The 18,538-nt window shown below is 36.0% G+C and overlaps 1 protein-coding gene across 20 annotated transcripts in view; it reads left to right on the forward strand.

The window, feature by feature from the left end:
• NRXN1 (neurexin 1) overlaps positions 1-18,538 on the forward strand; it is a 676,327-nt gene that overhangs the window by 286,936 nt on the left and 370,853 nt on the right. For 18 of the 20 annotated variants that reach the window (XM_077781934.2, XM_085577079.1, XM_085577093.1 and 15 more), the window contains 2 exons: positions 4,756-4,959; positions 7,133-7,159. In XM_077781934.2, coding sequence (XP_077638060.1) covers positions 4,756-4,959; positions 7,133-7,159 — 231 coding nt within the window. The remainder of the gene's footprint in view (positions 1-4,755; positions 4,960-7,132; positions 7,160-18,538) is intronic. The other 2 variants (XM_085577084.1, XM_085577094.1) reach the window with 1 other exon arrangement.

Here is an 18,538-nt window from a genome sequence, read left to right on the forward strand (position 1 = left end):
TTGTGTTTACACCTGGATGCTTTAAAATTTTAAATGAAGAATAATAGAGGTGGTATGAGGATAGATGCCAAGAATCAGGTGTTCTAAATATTATGCTAATTCCATCACTGTCTTAAATTAACTGACTGGTCCTATGTGCTAAAGTTGTAACAAACTTGCAGTGTGGCTTAGGACCTCAGTCCTGAAATATAATACCAGTGTAGGAATTGGGAAGAATAATTTCAGCTTCTATTCACACATTATCCAGTAAATAATCGCATACAAAGAATTGTTTCTGTCAAATTGGTGGAAATGTTCCCTATAAATCTCCAAGGCTGCAGCTTTGAGCCCAAGTGGAATGAAGATGCCATATAGAAAACACAAAACACCTGGGAAGAGAACAGAAAGTTCAAATTTGACTTAGTAGCAGCAAATATATCTGAATACTCACATAATTTCTAGGAGTAAAATCACACACACACACACATACACATTTATATTTTCATATATATAAATATCAGGGAGCATTTTTAAAGCATTTTTAATTTTGTTTCACTACTTGTACTAGCAAAAATATATTTGTACTGCACTGGCCAATATATTTGAATACTAACACAATTTCTAGGAGTAAAATCTCATATGCACACACACACACATATATGTATTTATTTTTTTGCACATATATATATTATATATTAGGGTAATTATATATTAGGGAGAGTTTTTAGGGCATGACATTGTTGCTCTACTTGTACTGGTGAAAAAAAACAGAATCAGAGAGCAAACCTGGATACTTGATTATTGATGATCCAGATTGCTCATACATATCCTGGCATGACTCTGGACTGATAGTCTGTCATTTCTGGGCAAAGTTTGTGGGGGATTTTAGTGACAGCAGACACAGAGGGTGATTTCATGCTTTAGAATTGATTTTGTGGGATGCAATAGGGCTCTCAAATTATTGCAGACACACTGAAACTGAAAAAGTGGGAAAAAATTAATAATCCTTTCCTTGGGACTTCACAGGCATGACAAGAGGTCCAGGGGAAACCAGATCCTGTTTTAGTTCTTGAATTATGTGCAATAGGCATTTGTACTTGCCAAGAATCATGTTCTTAAAACAACTCAAACTTGACTCCAAAACTTATTAGAAAGAACCCTGAAATTCCACTGCCATACTTGTTTCATTTTAATTTAAATAGGCTGTGAATTGAAGAATGGCATCTATTCAGGCAATTCTGCTTAACTCTAAAAATATCCAGTTCAGCATTTCTGAGGGTAGGAGCAGATGTAGGAAAGTTTCCAGAAGAGTTGGTGCCTGTCTCTTGAGCAATTTAGGTAATTCCAGCTCAAGTGGAAATTAAGGTCCTGAATCTCCTCTCATGTCAGTACTGATCTGTGCATCCTTAGCTTTAGACATAGAGATAATTGAGGTGGGGTGTGTATGTGGAAAAGAAGACTATCTAGCCATGAAGATTTTAATAAAAAAATGAGAGGGGGACTGAACCCTTCAGTGGGGGTTGTTTTGGAGTTTGGTTCATTTGTGTGTTTTGGTTGGCTGGTTTTTACCACAGAAGCAGGAAAAATTTGAACTGTCAGGTTTATAAAACTGTCAAAGAATGAATTAATAAAACATTTTTATATAAATCCCTGTACTATATAATGCCATATATTCCTTAATAATTTTACTGCATGCACTTATCTGATGCCACCAAAAAAAGTCAGTGAATATTTTATAAGGATTTTCTGCTGTTTTTTTCTTTTTGGCACTGATTCTAACAGTGAAGTGGCAGTAAAGCTCTTACTCTTTTCCTTCTTTCTTTAAATGAATAGCACATCCTGAGCTAAACTCTTAGTCTATTATCTTTTCATCTAATAATTAAGAGAAAGCTGAACGAGAGAAAAAAGACATTCTGCCAACACTTATGAGAGAATATTTAGCAGTGTAGATTTCATGTAAAGATGAGATATCTCCTTGGAATTAGTTGGCCCAAAGTGCAAAAAAAAAAAAAAAAGTGGCAAAAATTAATGCATCTTTTTAGCTGAATTGTTCCTTCAAGGTTTTTGTAACTGGTGCCTCTTGTCATTCAGGTCATCTTCTTACTGACCAGGCCTTGTAAATTAGCAATCCATTCCTGCCAGTTTTGTGTTTGGTTCTGCTATGTTTGTTATTTGGGTTTTTTGGGGGTTGGTTTTGTGTTTGTTTTTTATTTGTTGGTTGTTCTCCATTTGCCTTTGCAGTTTTGGTTTGTTTTGTTTCTGGCTTTGGTTTTGCTTGGGGTTTCTTTGTTTTTTTTCTTTTTTTAGTAGTTTGTAGAAGAGTTTTTTGGGGTTTTTGGTTTAGTTTGTTTTTTTTTTTTTCCCTTTTTCTCTCCCACAATATGTTTTCATATTTAGAAAGCTTTGTCTTGGAAAGGGCATATTGACATATTGAAAGGAGCTAGTTGACATGAGAGGGCTTCCTCATTGCCTAGAGCTTTTAGGTCATTTGATCTTTTCTTCAGTATCTTTGGTCTGTTCTTGGAACATCTGTTCCCAAAATATTGGCACAGTATGCCTTAGGAGGATCAAGTGTCTAATTACAATTGGCCTGCTCACCATAGTGCTACTCACAGGCTATCTCCAATTAAATTAAGTCTCAAATTAAGTTCCTTCTCTCTTTTTCTGCAATTTTCAAAAAACATCCAACTGGAATAATTAAAGTTGGCAAAAAGTAGCAGTGCTGATTCTGACAGCTCTCTTTTTTACATCATCCTAAGATAATTTGTTAGTAACAGAATTCTAGCATTGATGAAAGTTTGGTTTGCTCTGTATGTGAAAACCCTGAGTGCTATTAATGTGTTGGATTTTTATAGACAAAATACATTTTATTTTCTGTTATGTTAGTATGTAATTTAGGATTTTTTCCTGGAATTCAAGGTAAACGTAACCTCAGTTACATTTACCTTGATAAAAATCTTGGGAGATTGTTATGCGTGGACTAGAGAGCTAGATATAGGAAGGAAGTGAAAGCTCCTGTTCATGACTTCCCCCAAAAGACTAATAAACAAACAAGGAAACCCACAAAAGCCCAACCCCCAAAATAACAAATAAAACCCCAAACTACCAAAAGGAAAATCACCTTCCATTGAAAACTCTTTGACTTGAAATTGCTTTTCAAATTGTTCCAAGTATTTAATCTACTTCAGTAAACAATTTTAGATTTAAAATATGCTGAAAGCATGATTACCTGCATAGTCAGAAGTCATCAAATCTGTAAATGCATTCTTATAACCTGTTACATCTAAGGACTTTCACAGCAGTCTCAGTAACCACTTTTTTTCCCCCAACATCAGACTGTTTTCTCCAAATTTGTATTGGGGGATTTTAACGTTCTTTACACAGGAGAAGGTTGCCCAGAGAAGCTGTGGATGCCCCACCCCTGGAAGTGTTCAAAGCTGTGTTGGATGGGACTTGGAGCAACCTGGTACAGTGGGAAGTGTCCCTGCCCATGGCAGGGGACATGGGTGGAACTGAGTGATCTTTAATGTTCCTCCTAACCCAAGCCATTTTCTGATTGTTTAATGAAAATATCATCTATCACTTTTGCCTCTCACAGGATTAGTAGAACATTTTGCCCTTCTGTGGATCATGTAGGCTGGAAATCTTGAAGAGCTTATCTGCCTTTAGCAGCATACAAGATATGCACTGGGAACAATTTTGGCAAACATAGTTGTAATATTTACTTAACATGGTGTCAGTAGTATTAGTCATTGAAAATATTATTGCATGTTGACACCACAATGAACTTTTAGATAAGTGTCTCTGTTACACCAAGGCAAACTGAAACATAGAGAAGTTTCCCATAGGTGTTCTCTGCCCACAATGTTTGATTGTCCTGCCAAAATGGACTTGCATTTCAGAAATGTTTCCTTTGCTTTCTAGGAACTGTAGTGCCTCCCCGTGAGCAGAAATGCAGGCTCTTTGCTACCTTTCTCATTACCAGCCTGGAAGCTGGAAAAAGAAATCTTGTGACTGGTTGCTCTGGACTCTAACAGATTGTGACTGCTCTGTGCCAGAGCCTGTGGCCAGGAGGGTTTCCTGGAATGTCTGAAAGTGACAGTTCTTTGCTTGTCTTGGGGGTTTTAAGATGTTACCCTCAATATGCCAATTCCAGTCTCAATCCTCTTGCTGAGGCTGTCATGTTAATATAAGTATTTTTGAGTTTATACCATGGTTTTTGTAGTCGTGGAACAACCTGTGCCCCATCCAAACTGTGTTGGGGACATTCATGCATTTTAGGAGGATTTTTGCTCATTGTATGACAATTGCAACCCATAGTTGTAGCAATGTCAATAGATTTATACATGGAGCATTCTAAGGTGGTTATCTAAGGGAATGACAGTCAGGCATGGGCTTTTGTTAAGCTGTTGAGGTTATCTGAATACTTTTTACTGATATGACCTATTTTGAGCAGTACAGACCTGGTCTTTCAAGCATTGCCTTACAGGTGATTTTACAGATCTCATTGAAGATGCACATATGACTGGCTGAGTCATTAAAGAACAATTTAGTTTCTTTAAAAAGCACCCAGATATGCCACTTAAAAACAAAACAAACCCTAGCAAAAACTCCAAACCTGACTTCCCTTGTGTCTTCCAGTAATAATAATGAAAAATAAGACATAGTTTTTCTGTGTCATGCTGACTGAATATACATTTACCATCTTACCTTTAAGGAGTTTCAGTAGCCAGAGCATAATTCTTTAACAACCAATTTTCTCCTTTGTGTTTCCAGAGGCAACAATTTTAAGCTATGATGGAAGTATGTTTATGAAAATACAGCTTCCTGTTGTGATGCACACAGAAGCCGAAGATGTTTCTTTAAGGTTCAGGTCCCAGCGAGCCTATGGCATTTTAATGGCTACAACTTCCAGGGAATCTGCAGATACCCTTCGGTTAGAGCTGGATGCAGGACGAGTTAAGCTAACGGTCAACCTAGGTAACAACCTCTTCCTCCAAGAAATTAACATTTTCTTTACATTTTTATTTTTGCTTGCAAACATTTATGAAACAGCCTGTTTTAACATTAAAAGTAAACCGAAATGATATATAAGCACACATCAATGTGGCATTTGCATATGTACACAAATACACGGCCATTATTACAACTTTTTTTTCTTTGCATTTTTTGTATTCTTTATTTAGTCTTAACGTTACCCATCACAATATTTATGTACTGTTGTGTATTCTAAAAAAAGAAGACAAGTTCATCAGTGGTATATTTTGGTTAAATTGTTTTTTTTTTTTGATTGTGGAAGATTGGTCTCCCTCCACAATTTCTTCAGAATAGTAATTCCACAATTTCAATATGCAAACCGAAGCAACAAATATGTAGGTCAGCTCAGTTTTACCTCCACCAATTAATCGATGACATGCAAATATATCAAAGACTTTATGGTTTTAGCACTGAAAATGTTGCCGTTAGATATTCCCACTGATTGATTTCTTGGTCTCCTTTTTTTAGGTGTCAAATCTGTATTAAGTCCATCTCCTCTTTTTTAAACAATTCTGTAGTGGTATTTTTTGTAGTATCGAACGATAACACAACCCTTCAATGCCCAAAGACTGCGGCCCTCAGCAAACAGCCTTGTGAACACAGGAGGCACAAGCCCTTTTACAGAAAGAAAAAAACCATTGGTTTCCTTTTTTAAAATATGATGGACAAAATGTCAGGTTATGATCCTCTCTGGTTTTAAAAAAAGTAAGTAAAGAAATAAAAGTGCTTCTGCTATGCAAGTGGCATAAGTCCAAGTCAGGACCTGAAACGGAGCAGGAGGAAAATGCACATCCTGTGCAGCTATTCCCATTCAGGGGGATGCTATTTTTAAAGGGAGTGGAGTGTTTTTTTGCTTTAGTCACAGATGTAGAAAGCACCAGTGGGAAGTGAGGGGTAAGAAAACAATCACCTGACCCTCCACTTCATTGAAGGGTCACTGACAGAAACGCTGCCCTGGTGTTTAGCGGTGAGGAGGAGCAAGGGTGTCGCGGTGACCCTTCCCTGCCTGTCCCCTCCTGCACGGAGGCTGCGGCGGGAGGCTCCGAGTGCTTTCTGTAAAGGGGGTGTGCAGGTGCTGCTCCTCGGCTGTTTGCAACCACTTTTCTGATGCGGTTGACGACACATGACAAACTCAGCTATATGGAAACAAAATCTAGGTTTGATGGTATACATGTTCCTCAAAGGTGTAAACCAGGAGTAGCTGTACAAACAAAGTATTGTGGTGTAGGGTCTGGGGCTTGATTTTCTTTTTGGCTATTTTTTTTGTTTGTTTTTAATAATAAATAAATGTAGGTCGCCCAGAAGAGGATCATGCACAGATTAGGTTATTCACTTTACATACAAAACACCACCCACTGCCTACTTCTGTAGTTAATGACAGTCAATAAAAAGTAAATAAATCCATGACCTAACAATATTGTTTATTCCTCTGACACCGCTTTTTTTTATTCTTACTCTCTTTTTTCTTTTTTAAAGACAGGCAAGAAAATCTCGAAATAGAAAGGATTCTCTTTGTTCTCTAATGAGTGTTTATAAATACATGATTTTTTTCTCTGTATTATTGTAACTTTAAAGTAGTCATAGTTAATTTCTAAAATCTAGACATTAAGGATATATAAACCCACAACCCCTTATTTCTGGGTCTGGGTGATAAGCTCTGTGTGTCAATCCTTAGCTTCTGAAGAGGAGCCTTTGAGGTTATACTATCCGCAAGTTGTCCAAGGTGTCTGATTGTGGCCTGGCCTGCTCTATGACCCATTGTGACGGAGCACTTTCTAATTGCACTGAGAGAAATTACCTGTTCTTTCACAGATGGGGAGAAAGTTGCAGCCTGCCTCAATTAAGCATCTTTGACTTTTAATCCTGACTTTTCACTTAGATTTGTCACCATGTAGCTTTGTTTGAAATTGGCCATTTTTACCCTATTTGTCGTTTCTATTGGTAATGATTTATCGCAGTATATCTGGGTTATAACAGTATGTAAAGACTGATGATATGGAGTGGCCATATTTGCATGTGTCTGTCCCCGGAAGGGTGGACTGTGATTTTATTGGATGTCTGCAGCTATTACCTTGAAGGATAAATTTTCATTTTTCATCTATTCTTCCCCATCTAGACTGTATCAGGATTAACTGTAATTCCAGTAAGTGCCTATTCAAACTTTTTAAAATGTTATTCCACCATTGTAAAATATGCAAACTAGAATGACAAAGATTGTGGACAGCTTGCAAGCATTTGATAATTTATTAATGAAATGTGATGATTAATTATGATTGTGTAAAAAGTCATCATATACTTTAGCACTTGTTTTTTTCCTTCCCATAGGACATAACATTAACTAGAATATCAAAAAGGAAGCATTCTACAGGTTGTAAACAAGTCTAGAAGAAATGGTGCCTGTAGTATTCTGCTATTCTAGATAGGTTATTTTATATTTACAGTAGTCACAGAATTTTTGAAACCAGCATTTCTGATAAGCAGTTACACATTTTTTCCCCCATGTCCTCTTTCTAATTTTCATGACATTTTGCTTTCAACTTGTCGATAGATTGTTGTAACATAATAGTTTTTACTACAAAAATTTCTATTTTACAATCCCCCTAGACAATTACCTGTATTTACTGGCTGGTTATAGCACAATTTGGTTTTGCTAAATCTTTGATTTATGGAAATGTGAAACACTGCAATAAGGACATTATTAAGTCTGAGAATGACTGTATTTCTATGATGATTTTTTACACTCTAATTATGTTAAAAATCCTTGAATTGAACAATTTTTCTCTGTGATATGCATGTTTATGAAACAGAGGGAAACATTTGCCAGATGAATGGACTAAATTTTAACTTCTCTGATATTATTTGGATTAAGAGGCTGTATTCTGAAAGGAGAAAAAGGACTGTGATTTTATTTTGAGTCTATGGAATTCCTGAATTGTGTCAACAAATTTATTGATAGTAAGTATGGTAGATTTGAGTTTTGGGTTGTTTTTATATTTCCCTTCCTAACAGGTTTTGCAGGCCAGAGGACTGGCTTTATGAAAATAGGGGAAAAAAAAAGCTAAACAACGAACTGCAAGGGTTTAATTTGTAGTTGGTAAGAGTTAAAATATATTAACATAACATTCCTTAATAGTTTTATAACCCATAAAGCAAAACAAGGATCTGGAGTTATTCTTAATGCCAATATATTTTTCAGTTAATAAGTTTTACAAGAAAAAAGTACATTTGTATTAAAAAGCAGAAAAATTTCCTGAGGCAAGTGTTTAATTTAACCTGTTCTTAAATTCAGAGAGACTTCAATACAATACAAGAAATGCTTGTAATCACCAAGTCATAAGGATATTGTCCTTGTATTAAAAAGAAAATAATAAAAAAGTAAAAAAATTCTCACTTGCTAAAATATATAAAATCATGATAAATCTCAGAAGCATTTTCTTGGTCTGCCACAGGACACTATTGTTTTCTACTAATGAAATCTTAATTAGAAAAAAACAAGTGTAAGATAAGCAGCTTTTTGGGCAGAACTGTAATGAAACTGCCTGCCTTTGGTAAATTCAGTTTTTTCCTAGGAAAAGCAATATTGCTTTTTTTCTTAACTTCCTTAATAAAATCAGAAAATCCCTCTGAAAACAGAGTTGCTAACATAAGTAAACCCCCCAGAAATAAAGACACAATATAACAGGTGTTTTCATTTTTTAATCTCTTTTGGATTAAATGATGTGTCAAAGATAAATTTAAATGGTTTCTAGATTTCATTTTTAAGCAAGGTTGGGATCAAAAGAGAATCTGCAAACACAAATAATCCTCCAATTAGAGGATTGCAAAGAGGAGCAATGTATCTACTGCATTGGATCAGCGCTTATAAATTCTTGTTCTCATAGAGAAGCAACATAACCTCTCTATAAAATATCCCTGGTATAAAATACTCATAAATTATTTTTCTTTACAGTTTGTTTATAATGGTTTTTTTGTTAGAAATGAGCTTGGGTGATTAGTTCCATCTCCCTGTGGTGCTTGTGTGTACTCACCAGGGTTTTGTGAGCTTTCAGTGTGGTAAGTACTACAATGCTTTCTTGTCTGCACTGGGGATTTTCAGCAACCAGATGTTTCATGAGCAATTTCTATGTCCTGATTTTTAGATAATTGAGAATTATTGCTGTAAGCAGTCCTTAAAAATGCTTATTAGGAAATAGAATGGGGTTTAGTGGGACACAATTTGTTTCAAAGCAACAACATCCAGAACTGGAATATTAGGTTGCTAAACACTGTGAGAGTTGAGTGCTACTCTTCTTTCTGCTGAGAGCTGGATATGTATAAATCCAGATTTTAGGTTGATAGTAAATCTGGTTTTCATGTTTGAAAAAGTTTTTTTCCACTTCCTACTCCTGTTACTTAGGAATTAGTCCTGTTAATATAACCTCAGTGTTGGGACTGAGAGTTATGTGTTATAATTAGCCTAGTAACAGAGTTAAGGTGAGGATGAAGATATCTGGTTTGAATTTGGAGAGACAATTAACAAAAAAATCCAAAAATTTAAGCTGAACATCAAGAAGCTTGAGAGAAGAAAAAGGAAAATGTGAATGTAAGCATCTTCTGCTGTGAACTATAAAGCCAGGGAATAAAATACTGCACCTCTTCCTCCTCTAATTTTCTCCTGAAGCCTGTCTTCTGCTCATTGCAGATCAACTGAATAAGTGTTGGCTGACAGAGCTAAGATTAAGGCAACAGCCTTTTCTGCACATGGTCATCCCTTCACCTTTAGCTGATCTCCTGTCTTGAAGAAGAGGTGGCATTTTGGGATCTTCCTTATTTGAAGAACAGAATTTAAAAAAAAAAATTAAAATGTTCATCAGATATCAGATCACTACTGAACTTGTGTTTCATTAACAATATGTGGCACGCTAAATATTTTGTGCTAGGTCAGAAGATTGGTGTGCTCATAAAACCATACATCACTAGAAATTCTGCCTCATGTCAGTCAGAAAATGCCATTGCTGAAATTTTGGGTTTGTACATCCTTAAACAATTTCATTGTGTTCTTCAGAGCTGCATGTTTGCCAAGTTAAATTGTCTGTCAGGCAGTGAATTAAATGGTCCTTTTAAATTGCAGGTACATGTAGGTCAATGCTGGGGCTGACACCAGGAGAAAGGAAAAAACTTATTTGATGAACAGAAATAGCTGCTGTGGTTTCCATATTAGTGTTCATAGGATGAGGGCCTCATTTAAAAATAAGAGTGCAGTGAACTCTGTTATTTTAAATAATATGAATGTAACAGCATTTTTTGGCATTAATTGCTCTGTAAAACTTAAATTAATAGCTGTAGAGATCTTCTACATTATACAGATAATTGATGAACTAGTCCTTAAAAATTGCCTAAGAATAAGTTATATTAAAAAAAAAAAATAAAGCCCCAAAATATTACTTCCTTACAAAGAAAGAAGTAATTATTACCCTTTAATTTCACACTATCAAAAATAGATTATAAATAGCTGTGCATTCTATTGAACTGAATGGTATTTTTCCCTAATATTTCATAGAGATAGAACTTCATTGCAATAAAATTTCCATTGCAGTTCAGTAACAGTTTCTGAATGACTTCTGAACAGAAACAGATGTACTATATATATGTTTGGGGTTTTTTTTACTGCTGTAACCTTAAAGGCTATGATCTTGAGTTAAATTAAATTCCTTTTTATTTCAGTTTTAATGATTCCAAAATATTAGTATCTGGAAAAATCCAGGTAGCTATAAAGGCTGCTGGTTTTAATATTCAATGTGTTTTTTTCACAGATGTCTCCAGTCTTGCACATTATTTCTTCTTTTGGGCTGTGAGGGCTTTATTATTATTTTATTACTACTATTTCTGGAAATAAATTTTCTATATTATATATTAATTAGCCAAGTAGGACTGTAGAGGATTTTTTTATTAACTAATACATTATACCACTAATAATGTTAATTGGTAAATAGCTGCCTCTCATTTCCCAGTCGGATACTTTTGTTCAGTATGAAAAAAAATACAGGACACATTTCTGAATGGTGCTCTGGAAGATTCCTCAGCTTGTGGCACACAGTGCAGGGGAGATTTAGGTTAGTTTTCCAGTAGACATCTTTGCTTCTGTAGGCAATAACTCACAGAGCAATGCCACTGAATTCAGTCATACTCAAATGCAGGACTGTCAGGAGAAATGATTAGGAATTGCAGGATGTCAGGGAGCATTCCCACAGTAGTAAATGTGTACACAATTCCCCAGGGAATGCATGAACCAGGTTTGCAACCTGGGTGTCCACCCTTTTAAATTAGGAAGAGTTTCCTGGTCTTGGAAGGTTTTCTGTTTGTTCTCCCAGCAAAATGCCCCTTCATGGTCGTATTTACATGCACCCCTCATTCTTGTGTCTATCTAGTTATTCACCCATTTTCCGTATAAATTATTGTTCTCTCATTTTATTTTCTCATGCCATTTCAATTCTCTGTTCTTCTCTATAGCCCTTAATATTTTTCCCTTGTTTTGTATGCTCAGCCTTTTAAAATTCTCCTATTCCATAGATGTGCACATAACAGATGATTAAGTTATTCTGTTTGGAAACATCTGTTACTGAAACATTTCTTTCTTGTCAAAGTATCCCACAAATCCAGGGTATGACAAGGAGATTTGTCAGATTATTGGTAAATAAGAAGAGAATCATATCTATTAAAGAACAAGCAATGGTGTTCAATTACATTATATTTTCAATGTGCATATGAATTTTAAGCAGCTGAGAAATCTCACATGAAGACTATATATCCTTTTGAAAACTACTGCTTGCAAAACTGCATTTTATTTCAAAATCAAGAATCTTCAGCTGTGTTGTTATGGATATTTCTAAATCTTCTGAGATAAGCAAATCATTAATACATCCATGTATTAACTTCCTACTACGGTGAAAAAAATTATCAGACTATATTATTAGCTCTCTTTTTTGCTGTTGTTGGCAGTAGAAAATCATTAAAATTATTCAATTTTGTAGCTCCACCCAAAATATAAGATTTTGGACTTGACCTGTTTTCTTAGAGTGCTTATGAATTGCATGAGTTTTGATCTTTCCCTCATTAAGTGTGGCTGACAGCCTGGCAAAAATACGTAAAAGAGTTTTACCATAGAGGACGTGCAGCAAATCAGCAGGGTACTTTCTCTGCAAGTTCAGTCAGGAACCTCCCTCTGTTTGCAGCCCAAAGTTTGAAATTATTATAAATAATTCTTTTAAAACTTTGCCTATACTTTGCAGATTTAGAACAGGAAGTCATTGGATTCTTTCTCATTCAGCAATAACAATTTAAAGACCCCTTTTCGTATAATTTCCTGGAAAACAGGATCTGCTGCTATACAACAAAGCTGAAAACCTGGTCCTATTCAGTCAAATTCTGATTACAATCTCCTAGTTGCTACTAGACAGCATTCCAAAAAAGGGAAAAACTGCTGCTTTACTCAGAAACTCTCCCTGCAGTCTTCAACACTCAGTCCTGAAGCTGCACTGAGACCATCCTGTCTTGTTCCAGGCATTATGTTTGGAACAAAGGTTGAAAAGAGCTCAGCTCAGGGAGAAAGTTCAAGTTTGGAAGCAGAAGAGCCTGCCTGTATAAATAGAATCAGGAGGGGTGAAATCTTTAAAGGATAGCATATAATTTATTCTGTACAGCCACAGAAGCCAATTACGAGAGATGCCTCTAATTTCTCTTTCTCTGTTAAATATAGGGTGGAAAGAAGTGGTGCTGCACACGTTATACCCTGTGAGCCCAACAAATTAATTGGCTCACTGGGGCAGTGATTGCAAAGCCATTCACCTCTTCAAGCAGTCTGCTTGCCCACCTGCTCTGGAGAAAATTAGTGGCTGTTTCTTGAATGGTAGGAGAGTAAAGTGAACCAGCAGGGACATTGCTAATCATTCTTCAAAAGTTTGCATATCATTCTTTGGTTTTTGTGTTGCAGAATTTCATCTGTCTCTAAAAATCCCTGTAATTTGCTTTAAAAAACTGTGTTCTCTCTTCCTGTCCGCTGGTCCTGCTCTTACATTGTTCATGGCTTTGCTGTCAGCACAAAAGGTTCAAGCGTCTATGTGATGAATTTGACTAAAGTGACTCATTAACAAAACTGCTAATTTTGACTTGCTGCAGTTTTCTGACACCTCTTGTAGAGTAAAACAGGATGAGGGGGAGGCAGGATGTTACAGGGACAGTAGAAAGACAATCTTTAGTAGAAAGAGTGCATTGCTTTTTTCAGCAATGCAGACTCCCAAAATGAATTCATCTGGCCTACAGCTAAGCAACAACATCCTGGAAAAGTACATGTTATGTACAGAAAGGCAGAAACATCACTTGAGATGTGAAATGCTTAATCTATATAAATTAAGGAATTCATATTTCAGACAATTGAAGGGAAATATTGGGAAAGGTTTCTGGGTAAACGTGTGCACCTTCAGTTATGTGCATCACAATTATTCTCTGCTGAATTAGGCTTATAAAACAAGCTGGATGTTGAACCTAGGAAATTTTAGAGTTTCAAGAATGAGGAAAAAGCTATTGAGCATCACAAAGAGGATATATATTAGGAGATACCAGCTAAAAGGATGCTGTGCTTTTGGGTCGTTCACATAAGTGTCTGAAATCCATTTTATTTTGTGGCTTTTTGGAAAATTTCACATGGATATAGTTTGGCTTGAGGGAGCACTGTGAGAAGGAAGTAATGAAGGTACATTTGACTTCCAAAAATGGGTTCTATCACTTAGTGACTGAGGAAATAAGTCTTGTGATATATGGATTTCTCATCTCAAGCCTATGTTTTAGCACAGGAATTTTGCAGGGAAATGCTCAAGTTATCTAAAAAGCTTCCATTTTTACCCCTTCCTCATCCAGTTATAGTTGTTAAGAAATCTTGAACTAATAAAGAGAATTAGAAAACTTGAATCAACTAACTTATTGAGTCTTGCACATATAATTTTTCAAAGCCAGTGGTAAGGCCCCTGCCTGAATCTGCTTAGCTGTGGCAGAGGAGACAATCATATTAACAGCAAAAAGCTCAAACCTTCATTAAATTGAAAGTAAAGGCTTTACATATGCTGGCTGACCATTTAAGGGTTGTGATATTTACCTTCTCCCTGACAAAGCTTTCAGAGTTGGCTGCTGGGGACTGTGGGCTTTGCTCTATCAGTGTTTTCAGCCTACATGAGAAACAGCAGTAAAGTTTATTTCTGTGCCTGCATTCTACTTGTTCCTTATAAAATTTCATCTATGTTTGTTGTTCCTTGGCTTACAGAGAAAATTGCCATTAGTCTTCTGGAAAGCTGTCAGTAAAATATTATTTCAAATTCTCTTACTAGAAAACAGATGTTTTCCTTTTTTTTTGTGTATATGCTTCTTTCCTGTCTTTTCACCCTTTTCATCCATCTTACTTTTGTCTTTTTAAGTCACACATTTTGCTCATGGTACTTTAAAGATAAATCTGGTTTAGCATGGTCCTCACTAATCAAACATACAATAGTAATATAAGTGTGGCTTTCTCAAGGCACACTGGTGTGCTCTGCAATAGCCGCAGTAAGGCAACAGTAAAAGCTTAAACACAAAGCTATTTATGTAAATTTGAAAATTAGTTGTCAAAATTGGTGGTGAAAAGTCATTAGTTTAACATTCAGGTAAAGACTTTTATACTACCACTTAAATATTTTCAGAAACTCGATTAAAATTTCTGAGAAGTAATAGACTTTCCATTTGTGATATTTCAGTGTATACTTTAATTTTTGCTGCACCAGATGTAGATAGTCGTCAGTTTGGTGGATATGTGGGGCTACCTGAATCAAGAGCACAGTGTGGTTATGCATCAATGGGCTCTGAGCTCTGGAATGCTGCCAAAGTTTCACAAGCAGAGCTGAAGGGAGCAGCCTGAAGTGGGCTGAAGTTGTTCCCTGTGATCCATCAGCCTGAGCTCCGAAAGGGGAGCAGGGAGCAGGAGATCCTCTAAAACACTAAATATGACAAGAGCACTCTTGGAGGGTAGGAAAGCAGAAATTGCTACAAGCATGTAGCCTCTCATTTTACCAACAGGGACAAAGCAGCCTCCAGGATGTGCTGGATCTGTAAGAATAGGCTGTCTTGAATTAACAAATCCTGATTTATATGCAAGGGAGCCATGTGTGTCTAGCTCATACTGGTCCTAGCAAATCTTTCATAAAAGGACTTTTCAGAAGACGTCGACTAGGCCTTTTAAATATTTTAATGGGAAGAAGGACTTGAAAGCAAGTTTTTCATGCATAGCAGGTTCTAAATTTCTCTTATTTTACTTTTATGTTTTCTTCCTTTAGCTTTTGAGAAGCAAGATGACTTAATCACATTTCAGGACTGGTGATTTAAATTATCCTCACATTTTTTTTCCATGACAGAAAGTGGGTGTTACAGTCAAATCTTGCAGGGGGATAGTAAGGAATCCTGTTCTAATCAGTAATAGCAAAGGAACTGAATAATATTTTCTTCTGGAGAGAATATATAAAAAGCTAATGTAATGGCATTCATATTAGTTAATTGGGCTGCCATGGCAGTCATTCCACAGAAAAGCCCTGCTCCCAGCTTCTCTCACAGGAATCTCTGCTATCATATTCATGAGTGATTGAAGATGAACACTGAGATGATATTATTTGCAAATGCAATGGGATTATTTAAGAAAATCAAATGAAATTATGTGTTTGAGGATTTTCTGAGAGGCTCCAAAATGCTGAATGACTGGTAAAGTGGTAGGTGGAATTAAATAGCAGTACACACAAAGTAATTCATGTTAGAAAAAAGTCACCTTAATTATGCCAGCGCAGCAATGGAATGTGGTGGTACTGAGCTGAAGAAATTGTGCAGTCATTGTAAATAGCTCTGGTAAAACAGCTCAGTGCTCAGAAGCGACCAGAAATCCCAGTGGATGGGAGTAGCTGTGGGGAGAGGAGGTAAAACCAGAAGAGAAAGCAGCATTATGCTATTATGCAGTCATGGTTTATCTTCTTCCTGAAGGCTCCACGTGTGCTCAGTTCCTGTTCCTCATGGTTAACCTAAATGGGGAAAATACAGCTCACTGCAGCAGGGAGGATTACGAGTATGGATTAGCTTTCCTACATGGGGCAGCTGGGCATGCTAGGGGAAAAAAAATACCTGAGCGAATGTGAATGTGTTTTTGTAAATATATGATTATACAGCCATGAGAAGCAGCAGGAGGTTAATAAATTGATTTTTTAAGTGAAATGGAAATACATCAAGGACTTTCTGAGATAAGGCTGTTTCTGCAGCTCCAGAAGTCCCAAATAAGTCCATTACTGGAAGCTGTGACTGTATTAGGGTAGTAATTGCTACAGAGCAGATCTGCTTTTCTGTACTGCTCTTGAAAGCTCAGTGCTGAACTAGCTGGTCTTATGTGCCATTTCCCAGCTTAATTTGCAACTTCTTTCCCTAATTATTTCATCACTAGTTTATACCCTGTATTGAGAGCAACAGGAAATTGCTAGTGAAAGTAATCACAGGCTCACAGAAGCATTAGGCTAAAAAAAATATAAATCTGTCATCAACTGGGTTTCATACAGTCATTCTAAACTTTGTAATCAGATTCCATGAAAATTAGAGTGTTAATGCACAGATGGCAGCAGATGACACAAGCCCATATTTCAACAATTTCTCAAAAAACCTTCTTGATTAACTGACAAATCAAGTCAAATTAGGGTAAGCCATTAATTAAGATGGCTCTTTTATATTCACTAGGCATTGTGATTTTTTTTTTAATTTATTTAGTAATAAGAACTTTCTGGCCAGAAATTTTGGTGTATTACTCCTTAAAAAAGAAATTCATTCTTGGCTTTCAGTATTAAGAAAAAGTAACAGTAACTCAGCATTGGTGAGCTCATGATGTTTCTAAATTTATACATAGATTAAAAATACTATCAGACTTCATGTAAAAACACCTTTATTTCCTTTTTCTGCCTTTGTTTCTTAGGACTCTCTGTTTCTAAAATATAGTGCTCTTGAGAGTAGCATTTATTAATATGTTTGCAGAAAACATTTAGAAGTGCTTATAAATCAAAATTCTATGGAGGAACACTCCAGTCTTTCTATTGTAATACAACAGTTTAAAGACTTATTTTCAGGGAATGGAAAATTAGTTGGTTATTTTTCAAAAAAAATTGTGTAAATGATACTAAAATCATTAATAGTTTAGCTTAGAAAGCATTTAAATCTACTGAGTAAGTGAATAGGTCTTTTTTCCAAAAACAAAGCCATAGTATTTCAGTGGTGGTGTGTTATCTCAAGAACTTTTCAAGGAAAAGCAACCAAATTGCCATCTCTCTGCAGGTGGATGCTGCTTTTCTGATCAGCACAACACATGCTCACAGCTGTCATCCTGTCTTAATATACACGTGTAAGGAACTCATATATAAGTGTTTGTGATTTTTATTTTTAATAGAATGAACATGCATTTGGTAGAAAATCAGGGAAAAGGGAAATCAGAGTCAAAGAGAGTGAAATTGGAATGGGATGTCTGGTTCCCACTAGCACAGCCAACGAGCATTGCAGTAGGTCTGGCATATGTTGAGGGGAATTGCCAAGTTTCTGTCTGTCCCTCTCACATTAATAGATACTACTTCTAAATGATCAAAATAAGTGCAACTAATTTCAGTGAGTCAGGTCTGATCCTATTTCTCCGCTTTGTGTGATGAGGAGAGCCAAGCTGCTTAGGGAATATTTGGCTCCCTCTTCTTCAATCAAAGAAAGAAAGAAAAAATGACAAGGGTGCCACACTAAAATTTTGCATACATCAAAATTATTTTGATACATTTCTGTATTTGTTCTGCTGGAAGTCTGGAATAAATCCCTGGTAAGGAATTATCTTACTCTTTCAGCACTAAGACCAGTTAAATCTAATTATAGACAGTAGAGAACAGCACATGTACATAGAGCTTTTGTCCTTCTCATACGTAGCACAGAAATTGAGTTGTCCACCTATTTGCATAAAATTAAGTTCACAGAATCTGGTTTCTGAGTCATCTGTGGCATTTTGATGGCCCCTCCTTTACTGCATCTGCAAAAAACCCTTGTGTAAGTATGTGTTAGTTTTACTAATGGCTCCCTGGCTGTCTCAGAAGAGTGCCTCATTTATCCTTGCTTCACTCTTCTGCAGCAAGGCATCCTTTCATAAGTTCAGTCTTGAAGAAGGAGCCCAACAAGCTCTCAGCTACAACATTATTCTTCATTAATGTTATAAGAACAGTAATTCATTTTTCAATGTGCTTTTTTTGAAGAGCTTATAACATTAAAAACATCTACCCAGTACATGTCACTGATGAGCAGTTACTTATATTAAAAGCACTTACTCTGTATCTAGTACATTTTGCATTTATGTCTATTAAAATGCATGAAACATCTATCATAACATTTTAAGCACTCAGTAGCTTATTAATGGAACCACATAACTGCTTCCTTATTATCTCTTCTTGACAATAACTTTAATGAATTATATTCAGGT

The sequence above is a fragment of the Lonchura striata genome, chromosome 3 (assembly GCF_050655825.1).
Source record: "Lonchura striata isolate lonStrDom1 chromosome 3, ASM5065582v1, whole genome shotgun sequence".
In the NCBI taxonomy this organism is placed as follows: Eukaryota; Metazoa; Chordata; class Aves; order Passeriformes; family Estrildidae; genus Lonchura; species Lonchura striata.